This window comes from Caretta caretta, chromosome 26, assembly GCF_965140235.1.
Source record: "Caretta caretta isolate rCarCar2 chromosome 26, rCarCar1.hap1, whole genome shotgun sequence".
Classification (NCBI taxonomy): domain Eukaryota; kingdom Metazoa; phylum Chordata; order Testudines; family Cheloniidae; genus Caretta; species Caretta caretta.
In genome coordinates this window covers 2579321-2604354 of record NC_134231.1, presented here as the reverse complement: position 1 = coordinate 2604354, position 25034 = coordinate 2579321, and the positions used below count along the sequence as shown (strand labels likewise).

Sequence of the window (25034 nt, the reverse complement as noted above, 5' to 3'; positions counted from 1 at the left end):
AAAAAGTGTGCTCAAGGAGAGCCCCTGAGAGGGTTCTGCCCAAGGGAGTCTAGCAGGGAGGCCTTAAAGCTTATGACTGCTCTCACCTGGAACATCACCTGGATGTTCCTTATTGCAAGGGAGGGACGGAGACCCTTGTGCTTCATCAGTAGCTGCTGGGGAAGCCCTGCCCACCCTGAGCAGGGTATTTCGGGACTGCCCACTATGAGGGCCTTGCACCTTGCTTAGCAGCAGCTGGTACTGGCTGTGCTCATGGGCAGGACGTGGGACTGGACGCTTGCTGCGATGCCTCCAAAAAACGTGACGAGTCAGGCTGCTGGTGCTCTGAGACCACTGCCCGTTGTGCTGACCAGCATTGTCTCTCTGTTCCCTGTGCTTCCCCGTCTGCATGTGTCCGTCTGTTTTCTCTTCTCCTCTCCCCAGACTGGAAGCTCTGTGGGGCAGGGACTCTTTGTTCTGTGTTTGTACAGGGCTAGTACAGTGGGATCCTGGCCCCTGACTGGGCACCCCAATGGAAGGGCAATACAATGATGATAGTAGTTGACGGCCCCTGGTCTGGCCCATCAATTTCTGTGACGCGTCTGGAATCACAAGGAATGCTGATGGCTAGATACATGTGCCTCCCCCCTTGCCGGCAGCCGGTGCTCTCCTGTATGCTGTGAGAGAGGGATTCCCAGGCCAGCCAGGAGGGGGAAGCCTGCTCCTGGGAGGGTCCCAGCCCAGCTCCCCAATCCCAGGGGATGTGGATGGGCCGTAGGAGAGTCCAGGTTTCGGGCTGTGTTTCGGAATGTGGTGTTAGGGGGTGGGGTGGGGTGGGGAGATGATCTAAGGGCAGGGCTGCTGAGCTCCCAGAGCCTGCACTGACGAACCTACCCGGCCTGCAGCCAGGTGAGCCGGAGCTGTTCCTTCAGCACCCCCTGTTCACCTGGATACAGTGTGCATTGGTGCCCTCTGCTTGGCCAAGGAGGGGTCTCTGGTCAGTGGTTTTGAAGTATATGTTTTTAGGGATGGTTGTAAATGATGCGACTCGCAGATACAGAGAAGCAGCAGTTCCCTGTGCAGGGACAATGAGTGAGGGGCATGCCGCCTGGATTCACTGTGAGGCACAAGGCTCCCAGATCTGGGTACCATCCTGCTTGCCATTTGCAGTTGTTCTCCCTTGGCCGCTGCCCTGGCGGTGGTGGGAACGATGGCTCCTCTCTCCAGTGCAGTGCAGGGCCTCTGCACTCAGAGGCTGGGAATCCTAGCAGTTGGTGGCAGGAGAGGAAATGAGTTTTGAGTGAAGAGGTGCAAACAGGAGGCAGCGTCGACGCACGCATCACTCGCTGTAACTCTTTGCCTCCCTGATAACATGCAGATGGCGGGTTTGGCATGCGGCACGTCTCCCCTAGCTCCACCATGCATGGGGGTTCAGAAAGCACTGGGAAGCAGTTCACACGCCATGTTGTTTCCCAAACCCAGCCAGAGCCCCAGTGAGAGATGAGCATTTTTCAGAAGGGAAAACTGCAGCTTATCGAAACAGAGGCTTCCAAGAGCAGGGCGCTGCTTGCGGGGCGCGGTCTGTGCCTCCACCTGTCCCTGCCTGCTGCACTGGGGACCAGGCTCTCGCTGGCAGAAGCCAAGGCCAGAGGGGTCCTGCCTAGTGCCGCACATGGCTGTGGAAGGTGGTTCCTTGGGTCACTCAGGCTCCCTTTGGGTTGAAGGCTGGTTGTGTTTGAAGGGTTGTGCCGTCTGCTCCCCCACCACCAGCAGCCCCAGCCTGTTTCATCTTGGGCATCTGCCTCCCTGTCACCTCCAGGCCCAGCCTGCTCCACCTTGGGCCTCTGCGTCTCTTCCTTCTGAGCTGCAGCCCTCCGCCCAGCCTGCTCCCCCTTGAAGTCCATGGTGAAAGTCCCATTGTAAATCCTCGATTACTGTGTGACCCACAAGGAAATAAAAATCCCAGTTGTTGGCTCAGCTGGAGATATTTTTCCTCTTCCGCTCTGTGCTGAACCAAGTGCCCACAACGTGGCATAAGGGGGCGCTTTGCCTGATCTGAAAACAAAGGTGACCCCTTTTGGGTCATTAATGCTCCCACCGCACTTGATTTAAAGAGGAGAGCTGTTGACTCTGATGTCCTGACCTTGATTCCAGCTCCCTGCAGACTCAGCTGGACTTGGTACTGTGGCTGAGATCAGTGTATTCATTTCCTGTCCTAAACTACTGCGTAATACTGCTGTGTGCTGTTAAAATGCCTTGTGTTCCACCCTAGAGACTTGAGCAGTGGGTGACAGGAGCCTTATGTACCAGTGTGCAATGAAAGAAGCCTGTGGAAGTAGTAACGATTGCTGACCTGTAGCTAACTTTCCACCCCAGATCCAATAATATCATTAAGGAAATTTTAAAAGCAAAGAACCCTTCCCAGCTGGAAACCCTTCAAGCCAAGATCCCGCTCTGAGATGAGCGTTTCCAGCGTTCTCAAGGGCTGGAACAGGGGATGTTTCAAAGGAAACCCTGCCTGACCCAGGCCTGTAACCTTGCAAAAGGTGACCATATTACAGCTATTCTTTAGCTGCTGGTAGAGGACAGCTCTGATTCGCTTTCTCCCCCGGGGCCCCCCGGGGCCCAACCTGTCAGAGGGAAAAGGTGGAGATTGGCAGGAAAGCTACTGAACTGCACAGGCTGCTCGGAGCTCAGGAGTGCTACCGGTTCCACTTGGTTGTTTGCACCTAGTAAAGCCAGGCTGTAAAAAGGTCAGAACTTTGCTCTGTGCTCATCCAGACCATGTAAAAGTGAGCCGAAAGCCCAGGGAGGCTAAGAAAAGGTAGGGGCTTGGAGAGGGAGCAAATGCTCTGTGCCTATTAACCTGGGACTCATGAACTGGAGCGTTTGCTGACCGCACAGCCAGGCAATGAACAACGTTTGCGAGGCGTTTTTCCCCTTCCTGAAGTGCAGTTGTTCTGTTTGGATTGGACACCCAGCACTACGCTTAATGCCAGACAGAGTTGTCAGTAGATGAGTGTTAAATGGACGCAGGACAAAACTAGCAGGGAGCAGCAGCTGTTAAAAGAAGGGGGGGAGAGGAGACAGCTTTGAAGAGAGACCTGAAGGAAAACATGAGCTGAACGTACACTCCAGTCTGCGACTGTCCCTTCTGAAGCCGGGACGTGGGTCTGGTTAGGAATGGTGAGCAGGGGCAAGGGGATGCTGGGCTCCTGTTTCCCAGCCTGCCCAGTGAACTGTTGGAAGCCCAGGGGCGTGGAAGAGCCTTTTATGAACTAAAGGGAGAATTCCCCCTTTTGTAGATCCATGTGAATTTCCATAGGGAATGTGCAGGGTTTCAAGGGCCCAAGGCTCTGCTGTGATGGATCACATCACTGGTCCATCTAGTCCAGTCTCCTTTCCCTACCAGTGGCTGTTGCCTGATGCTTCAGAGGAAGGTGAAAACCCACGTCTTGTGCTTAGCTAGTTCTTGCAATGCTGTGCACGATTGGGTGGAGTGTCGTTCCTTCTGACCTCCCTCTCCTCCATCCCTCCACCTCCTCTTTGGCCCAAGATTGATGGTCTTTCAGGCAATGAAGGGTTAATGAGCATTATGGGATTAAAGAGAGTTTGTTTCCTGTTCATTGGTGAGACTGGGTACCACTGACACCCGCTTGTTATGTGTGAAATGCACGAGGAGAAAATATGAATGGGGCCAACTGTGTGAGAGATGGGGACCCCCAGGCAAAGTGACAAGTGACAAAGTACACAGAGATGGTCAAGCCCAAAGCAGCTGCTTGGAGCCCTGATACGTAGCAGAATCCCACTGATCATTTCCTTTGTGCTTCCTCCATCTCCAGTAGCCTTCCCAGTGGAAAAGCCCTGTGGAATCAGCAGATTGACCCTGTCCAGATAGGTATGGGATGCGGCTTTATCTGCATTAACGCTGCTTTCCTTCTGGCATCTGTGATGAGCTTTTGAGCCTGTTCTTATTCAGTGTCATTTTGTCCCATTCTCTTCAAAAGCTCTCATGGTGAGAAACCTTCCTAGGTTGGTTTTCACCTGCCAAATGTAGGACTCTTTGCATATTCATTGGTTGGTAGGGCCACAGTCAGGGTAGCACGTGAATAATCCCGCTGACTTCAATGGGGCTAGCTGTGTGGTTAAAATTGAGTGTGTGCTTCGAGGCTTTGTGATGGCACCTTGCTGATGGGGAGCATTGGGTATGCTGGGCTTTTCCTGCTCAACCCACATGTTCATGTTCATGGAAGGTGCCAGGTTCCCAGCCCTGAAGGATGAAGGTTGTCCTCTTGTCCACAAAGCAGATGCAGCAGGGCAAACCTCCCCCACACACTGCTTTCTGCAGGAAGCCCTTCCTAGAGTGTGTGAGAGAGAGCTTCATCTCCATGGCCATCAAATCCTTGGTGTCTTGGCTGAAGTCGCCTTCTGCGTGGTCACTTGGTGCCAGCTGTGATGGTCTTGTCAAATGGGAGCTGGACTTGGGCCACTGGCTTGCTTTATTTAGGATGCCAAGGAACCATCGGGGGTAATTTCCAGATGAGTCAACTCAAGCCTAGGCAACAGGGTTAGATCCCCAGATAAACAGGCTGACTGCACACCCTTTCACCCAGCAGCCTGGTAGAAACAGCATATTCAGGCCTTATTTCCAGGGAACAGTGTATCATTTGATATTTTAGTTTGCTTCCGGTGCAGCAATCTCCTTTATGATTTGCTGCAATCTACATAGAGTTGGCATGCTTAGCAGTGGTCAGTCAAGAGTTAATAAAAATCCTAGATCTCATGGTGCTGCTCCTCTTGACTCCAGCTTCCTCTGGAAAGAACTTGGGAAACCAAACATGGGTTATGTTGTTTTTGTTGGCAGGGCAGAGTGTGTGCAGAGATGAGGTCATCCTGTGATGCGTCATGAAATATTTTCATAATCTGAATTTTGGCCCATGATTCTTGGCCCTCTTCAGACCTGAGGAAGTAAGGTCCCTGGAAAGGAAGGGGGTCTGGAGTCTGCATGGAAAAGTCACTGTTTTTACATCTGTGTAGCTAGCGATTGAATTGCTGCCTACAATCCCAAGGGAACTGGGTTTGGTGGCCTTAGGACTACTGCCAGGGGCTAGCAATGTACATGGCAAAACCACCAAGCAATGCGTGGCTTGCGGGGTGCCCGTTGCTTGGCGATACCTGGGAGTTAGCTGTTCTAGGAACTGCTGTGCAGAGGGGTGTGGGAAACTCGGGTGGAGAGTAAGACTGTGCTTTGGTTATCCCGAGCCTTTCATGCCGGGCTGCACAACTACTTACAAACGCAGGAACCCACCTAGGGAATAACGGATTATCAGGATTACTCAGCTCACCACTGACAGGCAGCCACCTCTGAGAGGGCACACTGTAACGGCATAGAAGAGGAAGCAAAGAACGGTGTCTGACTGAATCGGCAGAGGGAACTTAGGGCTGCCGAATGTTCTTACCGGCGTTGGAGGTTGGTAAGGGCACAGGGTCTTATGACCCAACTGTTGCTAAATAAACGTGCCACGGCGTCTTCAGTTACCCAAAGCAATCCAACCCTCTGTGTTATGTTTGCTAACGAGATATGGAGACTTTTGCCTGTTACAGGACTGCACTATATTGTGTGTATGTCAATAGTTAGTTAATAGACAAGGTGCCAGTAGATGGCACTCAGGAATACGTAGCATAGTTGCTGGATTTTGTAGAACCCCTCACGCTTGTGTGCTGCAAATGGCTTGGCCTGTGCAGCTCTTTACATCGGGCCTTGCGATCCTCTCTGATTCTGATTCCGCTCAGGTCATCATAGTCATCAGGGGCGTGATTGGGAGCCCCTGTGTTAACTGAGTTCTTGGGTCTCTGGCCCTACGAAATGGATGCCCCCATTATAAAAACAAAAATCACCATCAAAATTTGCTCTCCTGGAATCCGAAGCAAGATAGCTGCATTCCAGGCGGGACGTTTTTATGGTCTAACCAAAAAGTAAGCCTTGATGCTGTTTAAAACAACTAGACAATTGTCCTCAAGACTGTACAGAGCCCACCCAAGGCTCTGTCCTTGGGGAGAGGGGGCGGGGGGGAACGAGAGAGAGAGAGTGTGTGTGTGTGTGTGTGTGCGCGCGTGCGTGTGTGTGCCCCGATGGGAGACTCATTTTCTCTTGTAAGATGGGGCCATGGTCTGGGAAAAGCTGAGAAGCCCTGAATTAGGGGTGGGAAACTCGGGTGGAGAGTAAGACTGTGCCTTGATTATCCCATTGCAGTATTCGCACTGCCAGGCACACTGGCCCTCACATGCTAACTGACTCGTATGAGCAGGTATACTGTGGGGGAGCTTTTCCCCCTTGTCACCACTCCGCCAGGAGCTCCCGCTCTGTCGCACGCGGGTGTACTCTGCTCCAGGTGAATGTTTCCACTTACACTAGAGAAGTTTCCTGTCGTGTGCTCGAGGCCAGAGAGTCAGGCGCAAGGAAGAGGGCACTTAGCACCTCTAACCAGTGCTCTTGAGGTCTGTCCTGACACACCACCTGCTTCACAACGGCACCCGTCTGCCCCCATAATACTGTGTGGTTGATCTCTAGACCCTCTGTGTCTGCTGCTTCTTACGTCTGGCTTAGCAGCGGCTCTCTGTGTGGCCAGCAGCATTTGTTATGTGCTAGGTGGTCACTGCGGCAGGAGTAGTTTGGGGCTGCAGTCCGAACTCCTTGTCTGTGACCAGATCTCCCCACCAGGGTGATAGGAGGTCCTGGCTGCTTTCACAAGGTGGTTCCTTTGAGTATCTTGTTGCATTAGGTCACGGCTTAAATCCAAAATGTGGTACTCCCAAAAGCCAAAACAAACTCAACCTTTCTGCTTCTGGGTCTATTTCCCAGCAATGCCCCCCAGAGATCCCCTTCCCCTTCTCTCTCTGCCTCAGCTTCCCTATCTGTAAAATGGGGGGAAATGACACCAAACGTTTCAAGGAGGCTCTGAGGCTGGCCTGGCACTTTGAGATCCTGGAGGGAAAATGCTAGAGAAGGGCAGATGGTGTGGTTTGTTCTCTTGCCCATCTAGATAAACTTAGGAGCAAAATGGATCCTGTTTGAAGTTTGAAAAAGTTTGATTAACTTTATCGTAAAACAAAACAACAAAAAGGTCGCACTCGTCTCCTGCCCCATTCTCTACTTGAATGCAGCCACCTCTAGGGTGACACATGGCAGCCTGCGTAAGAGCCCACCACAACACCATCCGGTAATTGGACAGGCAGCGAAGAGGAAGAGGACAGGAATGTTGGAACTGCCTGTTAATGCTCTGTAAACTCTTGGGGTGGACAGACTGTAAGCTGGCATTATGTCCCAGCAGGAATATAGCAGGGGGCACTTCCCCATATCGTAGCCGGTTGACGAGAGGGGCAAGAGCACAGCCCAGGAGATTGCTGTATATGCAGAGGGGGTGGCCTCCGTTTGAGATCCCAGCAGAAAAAACAAGCAGCACGTCCACTCCCCCCTTAACTTTGCCCTCCCCAGCTCACAGCAGCTGAGAGCTTGGAAAAATGCTGCTTCCAGACCCGAGAGGTTAAAGGGAATTATCAGCCTGGGGAGGAAACAAAAGCCCTTCAGAGATGTCTGCTTCCTGCTCGCTTTGGCTGGAAGGGTTGGAGTCAGGGTCCCCCACCTCCACCCCTTCACATTTTAAGGGTTTATTTTATTTTGTTTTTTTTTTTGTTTTGTTTTTGAAGTAGGAAAAATACCTACTGATAAAATCTGGATTTTATTCCTTCTTCCGAGTGCTTCAGCTCCTTAAACAGTTCCCCAGCAGCCCTGCCGGATGTGCTGAGACGGCGCTGCACCATAAATTCAGCTTGCCGAGCTTTGGTAAAGGAGCCATTTCCTCGTGGCATTTGGGATCGCCCTTTCTCCTGGCCGCAGCCCTTCCCTCCCTTACTTCTCTTTTGGCTCTGTCTACACAGCCGAAGTTGTGCACGGGTTAGCTGGAATCCGGAGCTAGCTGGAATCCAGCTACTGCAGGTAACAGGACTAGTGAAGACAGTGCAGCATGGGCTTCAGAGGTGGCTAGAGGGCAGAGTCCATACTCAGGGTCCGAGCTGGGCTTGTATTACCAGCTCTGTGCTGTCTTTAAGGCCAGCTGCATGTGTGTTTGATTTCCCCTCTCAGTAAAAGCTGGTTATTAATGAGGAAGACGGCTTTGTAGTTACTTGGGTGGCACTGGAAAGAGAAATTGACACGGACATTTACTGATCGTAATTTAATCTTTCCATGCCCGTGTCTGAGGGGGTGTGTGTGTGGGGGGGGGGGGGGCGCGGGTTGCCCTCTTCACTGCTGTATGCGTATCCCTCAGTCTTCGACTTTGGCGCAAGCCTGCTATTGCTCTGCAGCTGTGATTAGATACATGCTACAATCAAGCTAATAAACCGAATGAGTTTCCTCCAAGCTTGGCGAAGAACAAAGGCCTTTTGAGAGCGTGTTGACAATGGCTGTGTGCTGTTATCACATGCCTCTGGTGCCTGGGATAAGGCATCTCCAGAAACAACTTGGCCCATAGGCAGGAATTTTCTGTTGTAGTCTTTGCGAATCTTCTGCCTTTTCCCTCTCCAGAGCTAGTGCCTAAGAAATAGATTTATCCAGCAGGCAGGAGAATATCACAGAGTGGCTTCACACTTCAGCATGTGACACGATTTGCCTTTTAACGGGACCTTTGCAGCCTGCTTGTTCTGAATATTTGTGGGACAAAAAGCACTTTGCCTACATGGCTGGCTCACCCACAGGTTATGGGCTGGACGCGAGGATGGCTGCGTGAGGCTCTCTGGCCTGCATTAGGCAGGAGGTCAGACTAGATGATACAAATGGTCCCTTTTGGCCTTAAAATCTGTGTGTGTCTCTAGATACTGTGAACGATGCACCCTCTAAAATGAGCCCCCGATTAATTTGTAGGCCAATTGTTCGATGCTCCATGTAATATGACATCTAATTCCAGAGACCCTGCGAAAGAGTGTTTCCTTCTCCCCTTGGTGGTTGTGCTGACCCTGCTCAGTGGAGCTGGGGAGTTGCTAGGTACATTGGGTCTAGGTCAGCTCAAGTCAAATCCTGACCCTGTGCTCCAAAGGTGTGAATCTGCCGTAGGCAGGAGCTTGTGTTTACTGGGTAACTCACCCTATGTATGTACGTATGTCACTGTAAGAGCACGTGGTGCTAAACAGACTGTGCCCAGCACAGGTTCCCTACCCAGCAGAGCTTGCAGTCAAGGGGCCTGCTCCTTCTAAACCCCTACTGACTCCATCTGGAGCAAGGCCAGCCCTGATACCCCACTGCTGACTTGGTGGTTCCCCTGCGATTGCCTTGCCTCTCCCAGGATAGGGCCTATTTGGAGAGATCCTCTTGAAACCAGAGAGAGCTGCAGGTACCAGAGCCCTCCCAGAACCAGACACTCACTGCACTATGCCTGCAAGATGGAAGCCGCACTGGGAATACCCCTGTTCCCTCCCTCACTGAGTGTCCTGGGGTCTGAGGCTTCTACGGGGAAACCAGCAGGAGAGACCAGGTGTGGTAAAGGGGTATGAGCCCCGAAGCACAATGTATTCCCTGGTTACCCAGCATAGGTTGAGCAAGGCACAGGGCCCTCAACACTGGCTCCTTTGTTAGCTGCTTCCTTTGCTTTGACTTGTTCCTTATCTCACTGCAATTAAATAAAACCCTTTTCTTGGCTCCCCACAGTTGAAACCACAGAACTCATCCAGCCTCATTACTAAGAGGCTCCTCTTGTCTCGGTTCCTCAGGACATTTCTATTGGTTTATTAGTTTTATGGACTTGGGTCTCTCTCTTTTATTTTTTTGAAATGATTGCCAAGGCCAGTGGTTATTCCGGTTCCAGCAGTGGAGGGAGGTTGCAGGACAAGAAGCACGTTCCATCTGCAGAGGAAGAGCTCAGCTGTGGGGAAAGGCAGAACCAGGATGTGCTCTGGCACTGTGCATATCAGGGAGGAGCGGGATCGTATCCAGGGTGACTTGGGCCCTCGGATCTCACTAGACTCAACATTTCTTGGCTCCAGAGGGATGATGACTAGTGGCCTGGGTGAGAGAGATTTCACCTTCTGGCTGTGGTACAAAGAAGCCAGAGTCCTAGTAACCATAGATTCATCGAGTTGCAGCCTGACCTCCTGTATGTCACAGGCCATTAAATTCCACCCAGGCAGTTACCCCTGTATTGAGTCCAGTAAGTTGTGTTTGGCTGAAGCAGATCACCAGAAAGGCAGCCAGTCTTGGTTTGATGAGATCAAGAGAGAGAGAATCCACCACTTCCAATGGCTAATCAACCTCACTGTTAAAAAATGTGTGCCTAATTTCTCATATAAATTTGTCTGGCTTCAGCGTCCTGTCATTGGGTCTTGTTGTTCCTCTTTCTGCTAGATCAAAGAGCTCTTTGTAGTCAGGATTTTCTCCTCATGAAGGTGCTTGGACACTGAAGTCAAGTCACCTCTCCGTCTTCTCCATTTTCTCCAGCCCTCGACTCGATTTTGTGGCTCTTGGCTGCACTCTCTCCAATTTTCAGCATCTTTTTAAAAACGTGGGCACGAGACCTGGGCACCATATTGGTCTCGCCACCGCCGTGTGCAGAGGTAAAATCACTTCCCTGCTCACCGCGCCCTTCTTTTTATACGTCCAGGGATCGCACAAGCCCTGTTAGCCGCGGCATCGGGCTGGTTGCTCACACTCAGTTGCTTGTCCATGGTGACCCCTGGAGCCTTGGTAGGAGGGTGTTGAGTAAAGGGATGACGCAATGTCCAGCATGCTAATGAAGAGCATCAATCAATCAATCAAAATAGAAATGGCCAGCAGAACAGAGACGGTGACTTGGGAGAAATGCTGGGACGGTGCCCCGGGCGTTCAAGAGAGATGAGAGATGGTGCCCCGGGCGTCAAGTGCCCCATGAGAGGGGGCTGGCTCCTGGCAGTGTTTAGCTCAGTTCCGATCGCGCTTTACGGAACTCTTCTTTTAACTTTCTCTTCCTTTCCTCGGCCAAGGAACCGGTGTTTGTGAAAGACGATTGCAGCTGGAGACTGACGCTGGCGATTCATCACTGTCAGTGCCCCCGGACAAGGAGATTATTATTTACTTACCTGTACGGCAGAGCACCAAGAGGCCCAACTGGGATTGGGGCTGGAGATGTGAGGCATTGTCCATGCAGCCCTTGCCCCAAAGAGCCTATCATCTGCAGAGAAAAGACAGGCAGAGAGTGGGAGGGGAGCCAGAGGCACTGAGAAGGGAAGTAACTTGGCCAAGGTCACCCAGCAGATCAGTAGCGGAGCTGGGAACACAGCCCAGGTCTCCTGAGTCTCCATTCAGTGCCCTGCGCTCTGGACCCTCACTGCCTGGGACATGGAAAGGGTCTGTCTGCTGACCCCAAAGATGGGCTGGGTGCTCGGTCAGAGTGAGGGGCAGGAGATGCTTTGAGGCACTGCCTGCACCACGGGGGATTCCTAGGGGGCAGGAGGGGCACAGGGTCTGGTCCCAGTAGTACAGCGTGGAGAGAGGTACGCATTTCTCAGTGCATGCTGGGAGGAGGTGACAGTGTCTCTGAAGCAGCGGCATTGGGGCCAGACCAGGGGATTTTCCCAGCCCGTCTGCGGTGCTAGGTGGGATGCACCAGATGCGTCATTAGCACAGCTCCAGAGCCGTCCTGGCTGAAGAACTTCCCAGCCTCTCCAGAGGGCCGAATGGTGCTGCTGAGGGAGTTGTGCAGAGTTTCTTTTGGCTGCTCTCTGCCGGGCAGCCAGTGGCAGCAGGCAGGGTGTCCGATTTCCCTCCCCTTGCTGGGAAGAGCGTGTCTGTGCTGGCCCTGGGTCAGGGGGGCTCGCAGTCCAGTTTACTCGAGTGAATTCTCCAGGCGTGAGGTTGGTTGTAATGGGAATAAAGCGTCGTTTTCTCCCTGGCTGTCTCCCCAGGCCGGAGAGCAGAGATGTCTCCACTCAGGGGCCCGCCAGGCAAAGTCTGGAGGCAGAGGGATGTTTGTAAGCTGAGGTGGGCAGAAGTTTAATGGAAGAGGCAGTAAAATGGAAACTGGTTCAACCCGTTAAAGCTAAACTACTTGGGCAGGTTTGGGTTCTGGGGACCAACAAAATGCATGTCCCGTGTCCGCATGGTCCATGGGGGTAAGCAGCAGGGTCTCTTCCTCTGCAACAGGGTAGCTGCTTCAAACTGGAGTCTCCTCAAGGAATTTCTCCCCTCTCCAGCCTGGTGGCAGTAACAAGAGACTCATGAGTCTCTATCGTGCCCTCCATCTCAAAACAAGCTACGGAAACTGCGTCACTGGCATGCAGCTGCTTCTTGGGTAGAACACAGCCACTGATATAACAACACACAAGCTAGGCATTAGCACAGGACGGGAGGGGAAGAAGGATCCCGTATCCAGCTGACACTGCAGAAGAAGTTCCATAGGTAGGATAGAATTACCCGAATTGGTGGCTTGGCCAGAGCTCTGGATTCAGGGGCGGAGGGGCAAAGCTGTGTGGAATGTTTCCGATGCACCATTTGGGCCTCGAGACTTGGGGTCGTTAGAGGGCTGCCGGGGAGGGGAGAGGGAGCAGAGAGACTGCAGGATTCTCATGGGACATAAATTATGCAATTATGGGAAATGTGATCCGTCCGGTAAGGTTACTCTGAGAGGGCTCAGGGCAGGAAATGGGACCCCTGGTGCAGAAGGGACAGCCCCCTTTCCCTGCAACTGTGGCAAACAGATTTGGTACAAATAGGTGGTTGACAGCTTCATGTTACTGAAGGCCCCAGGCCCATCTCACTACGAGGGCAGTGGGGAGTGTCTGTGGGGCACAGCACGGCTCTGAATGCTGGGGTATGGAGCTAGCCTGGTAGTGTTCTCCAGGTGGCATATGGAAGGCCCCAGTTTCAGAGCACAGGGGATTAAACTGTTTCCTTCTGTTGACATTCCCTGGCTCAGAAAGACATTCCCTTCTCCGAGCCCATGTGTGCGTGGGGAGCACGCTAGAGAAGGCTCCCTGGTGGGAAGGAGGCGGTGAAGGGCTGTGACGTTGGGCAAGTCACTTATGGCCTGTTTTTCTACTCTGTTCAGTATGTTGAGTGCTGAGTTCTTTTGAAAATATGGACGTGAGAATCACAGCAGGAGCGGTGGGGTCCTGGGTAGTTTTGAAACTCTGGCCTAGACTTGGGGCTGAGACCTTCTTTGGCCTTAATTGCCCCGCGCCTCAGTTTCCCACTTTGTAGACAGGAAGTAGTGATACTTGCCCAGTTTTGAGTAAAGCACTTTCTAGCTAAGTGTTGTTACTGAGTACCCCTAGTGCAAGCACATAGCAGTTTTTAAAAGGATCATTTAAAGGACGATTAAAATTATACTTGTATGCAGCGTGCTCACGCATATATATGTCCATATGAACCAATGTTAAATGGTGCCAGTGACAAAAGACTCGTAGCCAGTTTCTGGCCATATCGAGCTAGGCAGGCACATCTTCAGCAGCAGCTGGCCTGCTGTGGGATTCAGCCCATAGACTCTTAGCTGAGACATTGCTGGCGTTGTCCAGGAGGGGCCTTGCACAAAAATGCAGGTGAGTTTTCCCAGGGTGGCTTTACCTTTGCTGTCCTCTTTAGCGCCGTGCAGATGGAGCAGGCCGTGCTGCAGCCAACCCACCAGGCGCACATTGGGTGGGCTGGAGTGTGCGTCTCTCCCATGTAGTTGTCTAAGCAGAGAGCAGGGAGGAGAAGCAGTCGTTTCTGAGCAGGGAGGGGCCTAGGGCTAGAGAGCAAAGAGAAATCTAAAATCCAAGGGTTCTTAACAGGCTGCAGAACCATAACCGACCCCGGGCAGCTCCAAGGACTCTTTGAAGCAGGGTTTAATGGGAAAGCAACCTCTGGGGCTTAGGCAACTGACCCAGGCATCACCTCCCCTATCCAATGTCTGCCTCTGCCAGGCTGGGTTCCTGGGGGATGGCCTACGGGTAATAAATCAGTCCCCATGTGTAAAAGCAAAGGGGTGTGAATTGTTGATCTGCAGTTACAGGCAGAGACTTGGATTGTTGCCAGCACGCATGGAAAGGAATATGCTGAAACTCCATGGTGGCTGCACTGCTGATTCAATCTGACATTGTTAGAGAAGGACCCACCCTGAGCCCACCAAACCCTAGGTGTGCTTGGATCTGGATCCAGCCTTGCTCCTCCAACTTATCTCCCCACTCATGGGAATGTCCCTGAATGGGGCATGCTGGTTCTGCTCCAGGATTGTGGAGGGTGCCTCCCGCGTCCAGGAGGAAGGGTGCCATCCTCTGTGGGATCCTATACAGTCCTGACATCACTTCCATGACAGCACCCTGGCCACGTTTTGCTGCTCCTGGCTCTTGGGGTTTCTCAGTCACTCAGCGGAGTAGGACAAGCAGCGTGGAATGGAGCCCCATGGGCTCCCGGCGACACTGCACGCTGGCTCTGGGGACGTGGCGAACCGTCAGCTCGTCCTGGGATGCACGTTCCGCCACCTGTCTGGAAGGACGCCCTGGACTGTTGAACACATGGGGACACCGAACACGCACACATGGCAAGCTCAGCCAATGAGGGGCTGCTGGGCAGACCCTTGTCCGCTGCCAAGTCTGCGAGCGCTCGTGAGCACAGAGAGAGGCCTGGCATCTTCCCCTCCTTCCAACCAGCCGCCCAGCAGGGAGCTGTAACACTTTCCAGCCTCGCTCCCTGTTCCCTTCTGAGAGATAATTAGAGAGAGATTGAACTGAAAGCTGCTAATGAGGTTCCTGCCCAGCATGTCTCAGCCCTGGCAACTCCTGGCTCTGATTGGCTGGGGAATCCAAACCCGCAGCAGGGACAACAATAGGGTCCCTTTCTGCTGCCCCAGCCCTGCAGGATCTCAAAGCACTTTGCAAACCCCGCGTTAAGCCTCGCGCTTCCTGGCCCTTCCCCCCATGTGGCTGTGTCCCCAAGAGGTTTATGCGCCTTGCCAGGCCGGGGCCCATGCTGCTGCAGTTCGGGGCAGTTTGCTGTCGAGGAGCCAAGTTACAGTGTTTGCTTGCAGCTGCCCGCTGCGGGTGGGAAGGCGGTAGGTGCTCTGCTGCACCCGGCAGGCTGCCTGTGAATGGCTTGCAGGCTCCTCGTGCGGTGCAGTGGAGCCGCGAGGGTCCTGATGCCCACGCTGGAGAATGGGGCTGGCTGTAGAAAGAGGCACCAGAGGAGTCCAGGTTATTTCAACCCTGTTGACTCTCTCAGACCTGCCCATCCTGCATGGCGCGGGATCCGCCTGGGCCAGGATTTCTTCTTCCCCCTCCTGGGAGGAATGTCCTTGCCAACTCCTCCCTTCCAGCCTGGCCACTTGCTGGTCGAGATACGTGCTTGGCTGCTGGGAGTGGCAAGGGGCCTCCCCAGTGCTGCCCTCATTCCGGACAGTCATGGGACCGCAGTGCAGAGCGGTGGGATCCGAACGTTCCCATCGGGGGCAGCTGGCGGCCCCAGTGTGAATCGGGCGAAGGGGGTGCCAGTCCAGTTCCTAGTGGACAGGTGCCCGCCTCACAAGAGGTGCCAGCACGCAGGGCACTGATGTCCCAGCCCCATTTTTCAGCAGCCTGGGGCATCTCTGGAAGTTCTTTTCCCATCACAGAGCAGGTGAATGGATGAAGCCATTGCTGGCGTCAGTGCATCATTCCACTCCCCTTGGGCAAGTGGAGGACGAGGAGGAGGCCCCTCCAGGCAGCCCGGCCTTGGTCCGTGGCACAGGCTAGGCGTACCGGGTGTTTGCCAGTTGGTGCCGTGGCTGCCTGTCCCAGGGACCTTCCAGGGCTGTTTGCACCCAGTCTGGGCTCCCCTGAGCTGGGTCAACACCACGTGTGGGGAGTGATCTGCCAGGAGCACTGTTCTAGGCTGCTCTGCCTCCCACCAGGATACGGAGCCTCCTGCCAGCCACTGGCTTCCTTTCTATTTATTTTCTCTCTCTCTTTCTCCAGGGACCTCAAGAACAACTTGATCAGCACGATCCAGCCCGGCGCATTCCTTGGCCTCTCGGAGCTGAAGCGCCTGTAAGTGGCCCTGGGCCCCTTGCTCGCTATTCTGGGAGAGTCGAGCCTGCCGCGCCCCTCCGTCCGCAGCAGCGCTGGCTCGTGGGCGGGGGCCAATGCACAGACCAGACCCCATCCAGGCAGAGTCCCCTCTCGGCGCCACCAACCTGGGCTTTGAAACAGCCTGTCTCCGGGAGCTACCTGTCCTGCGGCTTCGCCCCAGACACCAGGCAGGTGCTGAGCTCCTGCGGCAGGGCTAGGCGCGCTCCGAGTCCTGAATCCTGCCAGTCGGTTCATTTCTCCAGCACTGCTCCCTGCAGCACCAGAGGCTCCCCCCAGCAAGGCACAGCCGGCTGCCCCAGTGCGGGGCTGTCTTCCAGCGCTCACGCCGCTCTTACGTCCCCTCTGCTTGTTTCCAGAGACCTCTCCAACAACCGCATCGGCTGCCTCAGTGCCAGCGTCTTCCAGGGACTCGCCAGCCTCCTCCGGCTGTAAGTACCCGGGAGGGGCCCGTGGGAGGGGCTCCCTGGAGGACAGAGGCTGGCCAGGGGCTTTCGGCTGTTGCGGAGCAGGATCCCCACGCTTGCCCTGCCGCTCTCGCCCTCGTTCCCCTTCCCACCTGGCAGCAGGACCCTACTCCCTCCTCTCTGCTAGCAAGGGATGGAGCAAAGTCTAGTCTCTCCTGCCACCCCATCTCGCTACCACCCGCCCTTAGCATGGGACAGCCAAGCCTCCACCAGCCAGAGCTTAGCAATAGACACACTCCAGCGCCCAAGTCCCCTGAGCGTCCCCCAGCCATGTCCAGCGCCTGTTCCACTGGGCACTCACCAAATTACCAGCCCTGCTGTTCCCACCTTATCAGTTACACCCGAGACTACAGCTCTGCTTCACACTCAGCACTTAGATTTGTTTACAGAAGGAGCCAGTACAAGTTTATTTAACGAGGAGCAGAGATGCCAGTGATAGCAAGCCGAGATGTTGGAAACAAAGGGTTACATATACACTAGACTCATGACATGCCTGCGAGAGCCTAAACTTAACTGATAGAATGTTGTTATGCCAGAAGAGGAAACGCTCACTCAACATCCTTCCAGCGTATAACAGCCAGACTTGGCTAGAATCTTCTGTTTGTGAAGCAAGCCCACTGCTTACTTCCTGGGTGACATTACCAGGGTGTCCCTGTGCAACCCCAGAGAGATCAAAACAAGACCCTTTGATCTTTGTTCAGGAATCGGACGCCCTCCCAAGGTTCCTTCCTGTAGATTGTGCGAGCTCCCATTGGTTTCTGAATTGCGATTAGCTGGTGGCTCAGGAGGCAGAGAGGGGTCCATTGGGAAGTATACTGTGCTCGATTTGCATCTGACAGATAAGCACCTCCTGCTTGTTAGGAAGGAACAGCTGTCGCCTCCGGTGCCCTGCTTTAACTCACAGACCTTACGAACGTCATTTCCAGGATAGGTCCGTAACTGCGTAACTGTTAGCGTCCCCTTATCCTTTTGCCAGGGCTGTGGTGGCCAGTGTGTTACTGGCTCTCTCTAGAGACCTCACATGCCCCCTTCAATGAATTATTGTGCGTATAACTGACCCGGGGATCCCTATAAAACTCTGTGCACCCTCTATGCCCTCTGCCAGATGGCATCAAGGGGGTCACAGGGATACACGCCCACCCAGGGTGCTGTCATCTCTGATCTTCAGCCTCTTGGATTAGACACATGGGCGGGAGTCTAGATTGTGGGGAAGAAAGGAGGAGAGACCCTGCCCCTCAGCCAGACCCCACGGGCTGCTCCCAGCCTCCCCCTCAGCCTGCCCAGCTGGCTGACTGCACAGTGGCTCCATTTCTCTGTGGGTCACGAGCACAGCGTGACTTAGCTCCTGGGGGCAGACACTTCAGAGCAGCTCCTGCTGGAGATTGTGTGTGACGATGGCTGAATGGTCTGTCTGCCAGGCGAAGGTAGCGCTCAGCACGGAGCTCATTAAAGGCCCTTGCTGCTCAGCCTGTCGTGTGGGCTCCTCTGTCCCCACCTGTGTGGGGAGCTCATTAAGTGCTGCTTGGCGATTGTGTGCATTCTTGATCAAAGTGAGCTTTAAAACCCCAAGACATAGTGGCAAGCGGGGCCGGGCCTCTTGTTTTCGCTTTTCTCCATAAAACCAGGCCAGGGGAGGGGGTGGAGAGTGGGGCTAAGCCAGAGAACAAAAGCTGAGAGGGACTGAAATGGCTGGAGAGATTCTGGGGGGAATTGGATTAAAGCAAAAAGCAAACTTTTGCCCTGAGTTTTCAGTGTATATCTCTGTATAATCCATGATGTGAGGGTGTGGAGAGAGTTCGTAAAGCGAGAGGGAGTAAGTGAGCCCCAAGACTCCTGGGTTCTCGTCCCAGCACTTGGGGAAAGTGTTGCCTTGTCACTAGAGCTGGGGACTGGGCGTCAAGACTTCTGGCCTTACATTTTCCAAAGTGACTAGTGGTTTTGGGCCCCCAAAATCGAGACCTAAAGGGCCCTGATTTTCAGAGGGCAGATACTCAGCACTTCCTGCATGTCATCGGGCCCCCAGAACACTTGTGGTGAGATAGGCCCTTGGCTTCTATTTCTGGGCCTGCCACAGACTGTGTCCCTGCTCTGTGCCTCAGTTTCCCATCTGTAACATGGGGTAATGGTGGTCGCCCCCTCACAGAGGGAGTTGTGAGGTGAGGCTGAATGGGCTCCATACAGGGTGAGCTGGGGCGAATTCTTTGGCCTGAGATACACAGGAGATGATCTATGGAGTCCTTCTGGCTCTATGGAACGCAGGGTGTTTATTGTTACTTGTGTCTGGTAGCCCCACAATGGGCCACGTGCTATATGAGCACAGAGCTCCCCGTCCCCCTCTCTCTAAGGTCCCAGTTCAGCAGTCTTAGCAGATGAGGCGAAAGCTGTCACCTGCTCCCTGGAGCCAGGAGCTTTCCCGCCCCAGGGGGGCCCGAGGCAGAAGCGTTGGGAGAGCAGGTTCTGCAGTGTCTGGAAATGCCCGTTTCCTCCCCTGGCTCTGCGCCAAGAGATGTTTGCCCTGGGACTTGGCTCGGTGCGTTTGCCCAGCAGGTCAGAGCGCATCCGCCAAACCCCTGCCACCTCCAGCCCGGTTCTTGTCTCCTCCCACAGGAACATGTCAGGGAATATTTTCTCCAGCCTCCAGCCTGGCGTCTTTGACGAGCTGCCATCTCTGAAAGTCGTGTGAGTATTTCGCTGAGAGGAAAGGGTGTGTTGCACGGCCCCCCTCACCCACCCTGCCTCCGTGCCGGGAGAGTCGCCCTGGCCAGCAGGGAGCTGAGCGAGAGATGTGCTCTCACGCCCGGTGCCCTGAGGATGTGGTGTGCTCACAGTGCTCTGGCAGTTACACGTGTGTGCAGACTGGCACGGGGACAACAGTATGCGCAGCTGCCCATGTCCTGCCACGACGGTACACCCTCTGTGTGCTGCTCCTGTGCCACTCTGGCCTCCTGCAGTGAGCGTGGGGTGGACAGGCCTCGAGCTGTTACCTGTCCCAGCCCAGACCCTCGTGCCCAGCACGCCCCAGCCACTGAAGCATGCAGGGGGTGGTCCTGGCAGCAGCTGGGCTCATTCTGCCGACCCCCATCTCTGTGGGGCCTCGGCCGTCCCTGACTCCAGTCCTTTCACTTTGCCTCTTCCAGTGACTTTGCCACCGAGTACCTGACGTGCGACTGCAACCTGCGCTGGACGCTGCCCTGGTCCAGGAACCGCTCGGCTCAGATCTCCGACAAGACGCTGTGCATATACCCCAGCCCCCTGCAAGCCAAGCCGCTGAGGAGCATCCAGGAGAGCCAGCTGCAGTGTGGTGAGGCAGCCTGGCCTTGAGCACCGCTCGCAGGGGGTGGGCAGCGCTGAGTGTCTGAGGGCCAGCCCCTAAGCCGTCCGTCAGGCCTCTGACTGCCAAGGCCCTGGACAACCTCCTCAGCTCACTGTGGGCCCAGTAGGGAGTCAGCTAGTGCCAGCCGGGCTGGTGGTTTCTGTGGCGTGGACACCAGTCTGGCTAGGGATGGGACTGAGACCACCCCCTGCCTGTGGATCATGACCCACGGGGCCTCCGGTCATGAGCGACCCAGGGGACCGGGCACAGCCGGAGGGGGCTCCCCGCCCCACCAGGGGATAAGGTGGCTCACCCAGGTATCTCGGCCCTTTCCTGCAGTGGGCACTCCGGAGCTGCACACCCACCACCTGATCCCTTCGCTGCGCCAGGTGGTGTTCCAGGGCGACCGCTTGCCCTTCCAGTGCACAGCCACCTACCTGGACAGCAGCACCCGCATCCGGTGGTACCACAACCGGGTGCTGGTGGAGGGGGACGAGCAGACTGGCATCATCCTGGAGGAGAGCCTCATCCACGACTGCACCTTCATCACCAGGTACGGAGCAGGCTCCATCCTGCCCGGGGTGCTGGGCAGCGAGTTGTAGGCACTGGGGAAGGATGCTCCACAGTGCAGCCCATGTGCCAAGCTACTCTGGGCAGGGGCCGGGTTCCCGAAAGCTCAGCTCAGCCCTGGCCAGGGATCGCTCTGGACCTTGACAGCTCCTGCTGAAACCGAGCCCGCGAAAGCTGGGATTCCTGACTAAGTCTCACCTGGGTGCATGACGCTCTGCTTCACCTGGGGTGGGGGCTGGGATCTGGGTGCCTAGTTCCCCTAGGTTCCTTTATAAATCCCAGCTCTTTATGTATGTGCCAAATGACCATGTTTTCTTGCCAGCTGCCATCTCCTGCCCAGAGGTGGCTGCCTTGTGGTGGCATTTGAAATGATCCCTGGGCCTTGGTTTGGGCCCCCACCTGCAAGGGAAAGGGGCTGCAGAAAAGCACTGGGTTAGCCCTGGGGAGATGTCTCGCCAATGGGTTCGCCGTGAGTATGGATGCAGACACGCCTCTGCCTGTATCTCCATGGGGCCTAGGGCAGTGCCAGGCCTGTCAGTGAGCACTGCTGCCCTCCTGGCTTCTCAGATGTGAGCATTTGCCTTGTCGTCTTCCCTCCCTCCTACCCCCAGCGAGCTCATCCTCTCCAACATCCACGTCTCTGCCAACGGCGAGTGGGAATGCGCCGTCTCTACCACCCAGGGCAACGTCAGCAAGAAGGTGGAGATTGTGGTGCTGGAGACATCGGCCTCATACTGCCCAGCCGAGAGGGTCACCAACAACCGTGGGGACTTCAGGTCAGAACTGGGGCTGCTGCACCCCGACGCCTGCGCCCCAGCAGCACCTCCCGGTCACTGCCCCGTGCCCACGGCTCAGTCACCCGTGGGGGAAAGGGCCTGGGGTAGGAGCGGCCTCTTCACGTTTCCTGCTGCAATCGGTGTGTGGTGAGCGCCCCCAGGAGGGCTCCGTGTTGCTGGCACAAGGGGCACTGGGTTTCCCTGTGGGGCTGCTGTGGGTACCGGGTTGCTGGGCCAGCTGCAGTGTGGAGGGGTCCCTTTCGCCAGCTGCCACCGTAACCCTGGGGGCATCGGGGGAGTTCCCTCCGCCTTCCTCCATCAGGATGAAGAGCTGGGCTGACTGGGAGGGTTGGAGGGCATGCGGGAAAAGGGGATAGCACCCACAGTTTGCCCTACGAGCCCAGTCCCCGGGTCCCTCCAGCCCAGCCTCCGACACCTCCTGCTTCTGAGAGGGGTGGAAAACTGCACTATGGGGTGGGGTGTGGCTGGAGATCCCTCCCTGCCCCCTGCAGGGCTCAGCAGGGACCCAGCGGCACCAGTCCTGCCCTCCGGGTTGATAGCTGGTGTCTGTTTGCAGAGTCCCCCAGCGCCTCTAACTCCAGACAGAGCGTGCGAGTAACGCTGCAAACGCCGCCCTGTGGGAGGCGGGGGGCCAGGAGGCAGCGCAGCGGGCATGGGGGTGTCTGGGCTTTTCCGCTGGCTCCTCAGGCTGCAGGCACAGGGGGGTGCTGAAGGCTCAGTCCCGCAGGTGACCCGGCGTCTGGCAGTGATTAGGCAGCCATTGATAGGGAGGCTTCTTTGAAAGGCTTCCCGTGCTGGCAGCGCAGACGGGCTCCAGAAGCAGAGGTGTTGGAATTTCTCTGGCAAGAGACGAAAGGCTTTGGGAGCCCACTGTAACCTCGGCGGGGCCTTCATGGAATATAAATTACTGGTACAGTAAATATGGCTTAGATTAGCAGGACCCCATGCACGCCCCGCCCCCTCCACTCCACGCTGGGTATGGAATTGGATAGCTGGGGAAATTGGCATTCTGCCGCGGGAACTCCCCTGCAGGCCTCGGGCACAGAGGGTCTCGGGGGTTTACTTGCTGCCGTGGGTTGGGGGGGATACAGAGGTGGCCAGCAGTCTGGGGGACGGGACTGCTGGGGATGGGGTGGGGAGGGTATAGGGGGATGAAGGCTGCCATGGAGTGATACAGTGGGGTACAGGGCAACTGGAGACCTGGGGGATATAGGCAGGCTTGGGGGAGAGGCACATGGTGGGGATACAGGGGTGGCTTGGGGCCTGAGAGTGAAATGGGCTGCAGTGCGGGGTACTGGGACTGCAAGAAGGGGGGATATGGGCTGCCAGAAGGTTCACAGGGATGCAGAGGTGGCTGGTGCCCATGGGGGCATACAGGGGGTACAAGGGCAGCAGGCTGCCAAGGAGTGGAGAGGATTCAGGGGTCCAGTTGCATTACCAGGATGTGAGAGAGCTGCTAGGCATATGGGGTCCATCCTGCTGAGGACAGAGGGACACGGGCAGGGTGGTTTTGGGCACTGAGGGGCACGAAGGGATCAGGCAAAGCAGCCCACCCCATCCGTGCTGCCAGCTCTAGCCAGGATCAGGCCTACTCGGGGGATTGATTCCAGAATAAGCTATGGTGTGAATTTAATGCCCAACAGCTCTTTGGGACTAGCCCCCAGGTGGGCCCTCCTAGTCAGGGAGAGCATGTCCATGCCAGAACAGCTGTTCTAGTCAATCTCCCCATGCAGACAAGCCCTTTGACTCAGTAAACTGCAGCCCTCTTATCGGCTCCCTTCTAGCCGATTGCCTGATCAGCTTCATTCCAGCCATTGGGTCTCATGATGGGACTGGGGGAAGGCATGTGACCTCCATGGGCCCCCCTCCCGTAATCTAGTTGTGGTGGTAGCGGGTGAGCAGGGAGTGGCTCAGAAATGAGATGTTGAAACAGCTGGGCCGAGCCGAGATTTCCAGGGAGGGAAATAAATTACCCCATAAAAATCTCAGCTGCTCTGTGGATTGTCTGAAGTCTTTCTCTTTGTCATGCCCTGCATGCAGCTGGAAAGCTTTTCCCTGATCTCCCTTGGGATCCCCCCAGTGCACACCATGGACGTGTTCCCCCCCCCCCATGCACGGACGCATGCCTGCTCCCCGGCTCCGTGCCAGCAGAGCTTCCTTGCTGTCTGCACCCGCCTGGTTCGTGGGCAGTTGACCCAGTAGAGCCGCGAGGAAATGGTGCTTCTTAACGTACCAGATGGGGTGCTCGCTGGCTGGTTTTGGCCATCGGCGAGCTGAGTCTGGGGCTGGTCTGTCCAGTTCCCAGCAGACGGGCTAGATGATGACAGGGTTGCCAGTCCTCTGGGTTCTTGGCTGGCCCCTTCCACTCTTACTAACCCACCTCCGGCATGGAGCCTGTGCCGTTCCCAGCAGCTGCCAAGCCTCTGCTGTCAGCCCATCCCTGGAGGGGCCCTGAGTGCCCCAGGGGAGGGACCATTCCACTGGGAGCCTGCCAGCAGCCCTGCTGTGTGCTGGGAGAGCCCCAGGCAGGCTCCGTGCAACCAGCTCTGCACAGCCGGTTTGCATTTCTCCCCCACTGTCATAGTTTTCCCGGTCTCGTGCTCCCTTGAGGCTGGTGGTGGGTTCCCAGGGCCGCGGCAGGGGAGCGGGGCTAATTACAGCCTAGCCCAGCCATGGTGCTGACTCAGTGTGCTGCAGGAGGGCTAGGCACTGTTTGCCTTTTGTCATTCAGGAAATGGAAATTGGCCTGCCTCTGGCCCTCCCCCACCAGCTCCTGCCTGCCTGTGGCCCCCCAGCTCCCGGCTGCCTGTCCCTCACCCACCTGCCCCCCCTCTTTCTGTCTGGGCTCCAATGGTCCGTGTAGAAGCCTGTCTCCCAGCTCTGGGCTGGGGGAAGGTGTTATCCTGCGAGCCCTGGGGTCTGGACCCCTCTGTCAGTCTCAAGAGGGGATAATCTGGGCAGCAGGAGGCCATGCTGCCCCTGCCCACATGCTCAGTAGGACACCCTGAGGCGGGAGGGGAGCCTCTGTGGCCCAGTAATAACATCCTGGTTGCTGGGGCAGGGCAGCACCTTCTTGGCTAAGGCTCTCGTCCCTTCCGTAGTCCCGAGAGGCTGGCCAGCCTAGGAACGTGCACGCTGGAGAATGCAGCAAAAATCCCCCATTTCTGTGTCTCCCGTTGGGAAAATAGCTCAGCCGAGCAGTTTCCCACTCAGCGAACCCCACCGTGCAGGATCCACCTGCCTGCTTAGATTTAACCTGCTTCCATACATGCCTAGTGGTGAGTGCTGCGGGCCTGGGACTGACAGACAGAGCGGGCTGGGAGTCAGGGCTCTGGGGTTCCCTTGCTGGCATTGCCACTGGCCTCTGGGCAAGTCCCTTCTCCTGTCAGGCAGCCTGGAAGGCCGGAGCAGAAGGTGCTTGGAGGAGGCAAGTGCTGCAGCTGTTGTTATTTTCAATGTCATTCTTTACGGTGCTCCGAAGCGCATGGCACAGGGTCCAAGGCTCCTCGGTTACCCTTTATTATTATTGTAGGGCCTGCTGACCAGGGCTGGGGATCAAGGCCCCATAGTGCTAGGCACCCCGAGAACAGAGACTGCCCCAGCTCCCAACCCAGGATTTGGGCAGCCTGCGCGGGGTGAATTAACACACAAACCGGGGTGGGGAGGTGTTAGCGGGACAGCAGCCGGACCAGTCCCTGGTGCAGGACCTGCCCGCTCTGTGGCAAAGGGTTTCCAGGAGGGACTGAAAGGGGACGATTTGGGGGTGGGGATCCTTCCTATCACAAGGGCGGCAGGCGAGAGAACGGAAGATGCTGTGGGGAGAGGGTGATGGTGTCTGGGGGCCTGCCC

General features: G+C 55.7%; 1 protein-coding gene across 2 annotated transcripts in view; it reads left to right on the top strand.

Annotated features, from left to right (window-relative positions):
• ADGRA2 (adhesion G protein-coupled receptor A2) overlaps positions 1-25034 on the top strand; it is a 102855-nt gene that overhangs the window by 62281 nt on the left and 15540 nt on the right. For both annotated transcript variants that reach the window (XM_048829642.2, XM_075123494.1), the window contains 6 exons: positions 15928-15999; positions 16398-16469; positions 19113-19184; positions 19643-19806; positions 20158-20371; positions 21000-21164. In XM_048829642.2, the coding sequence (XP_048685599.2) occupies positions 15928-15999; positions 16398-16469; positions 19113-19184; positions 19643-19806; positions 20158-20371; positions 21000-21164 (759 nt within the window). The remainder of the gene's footprint in view (positions 1-15927; positions 16000-16397; positions 16470-19112; positions 19185-19642; positions 19807-20157; positions 20372-20999; positions 21165-25034) is intronic.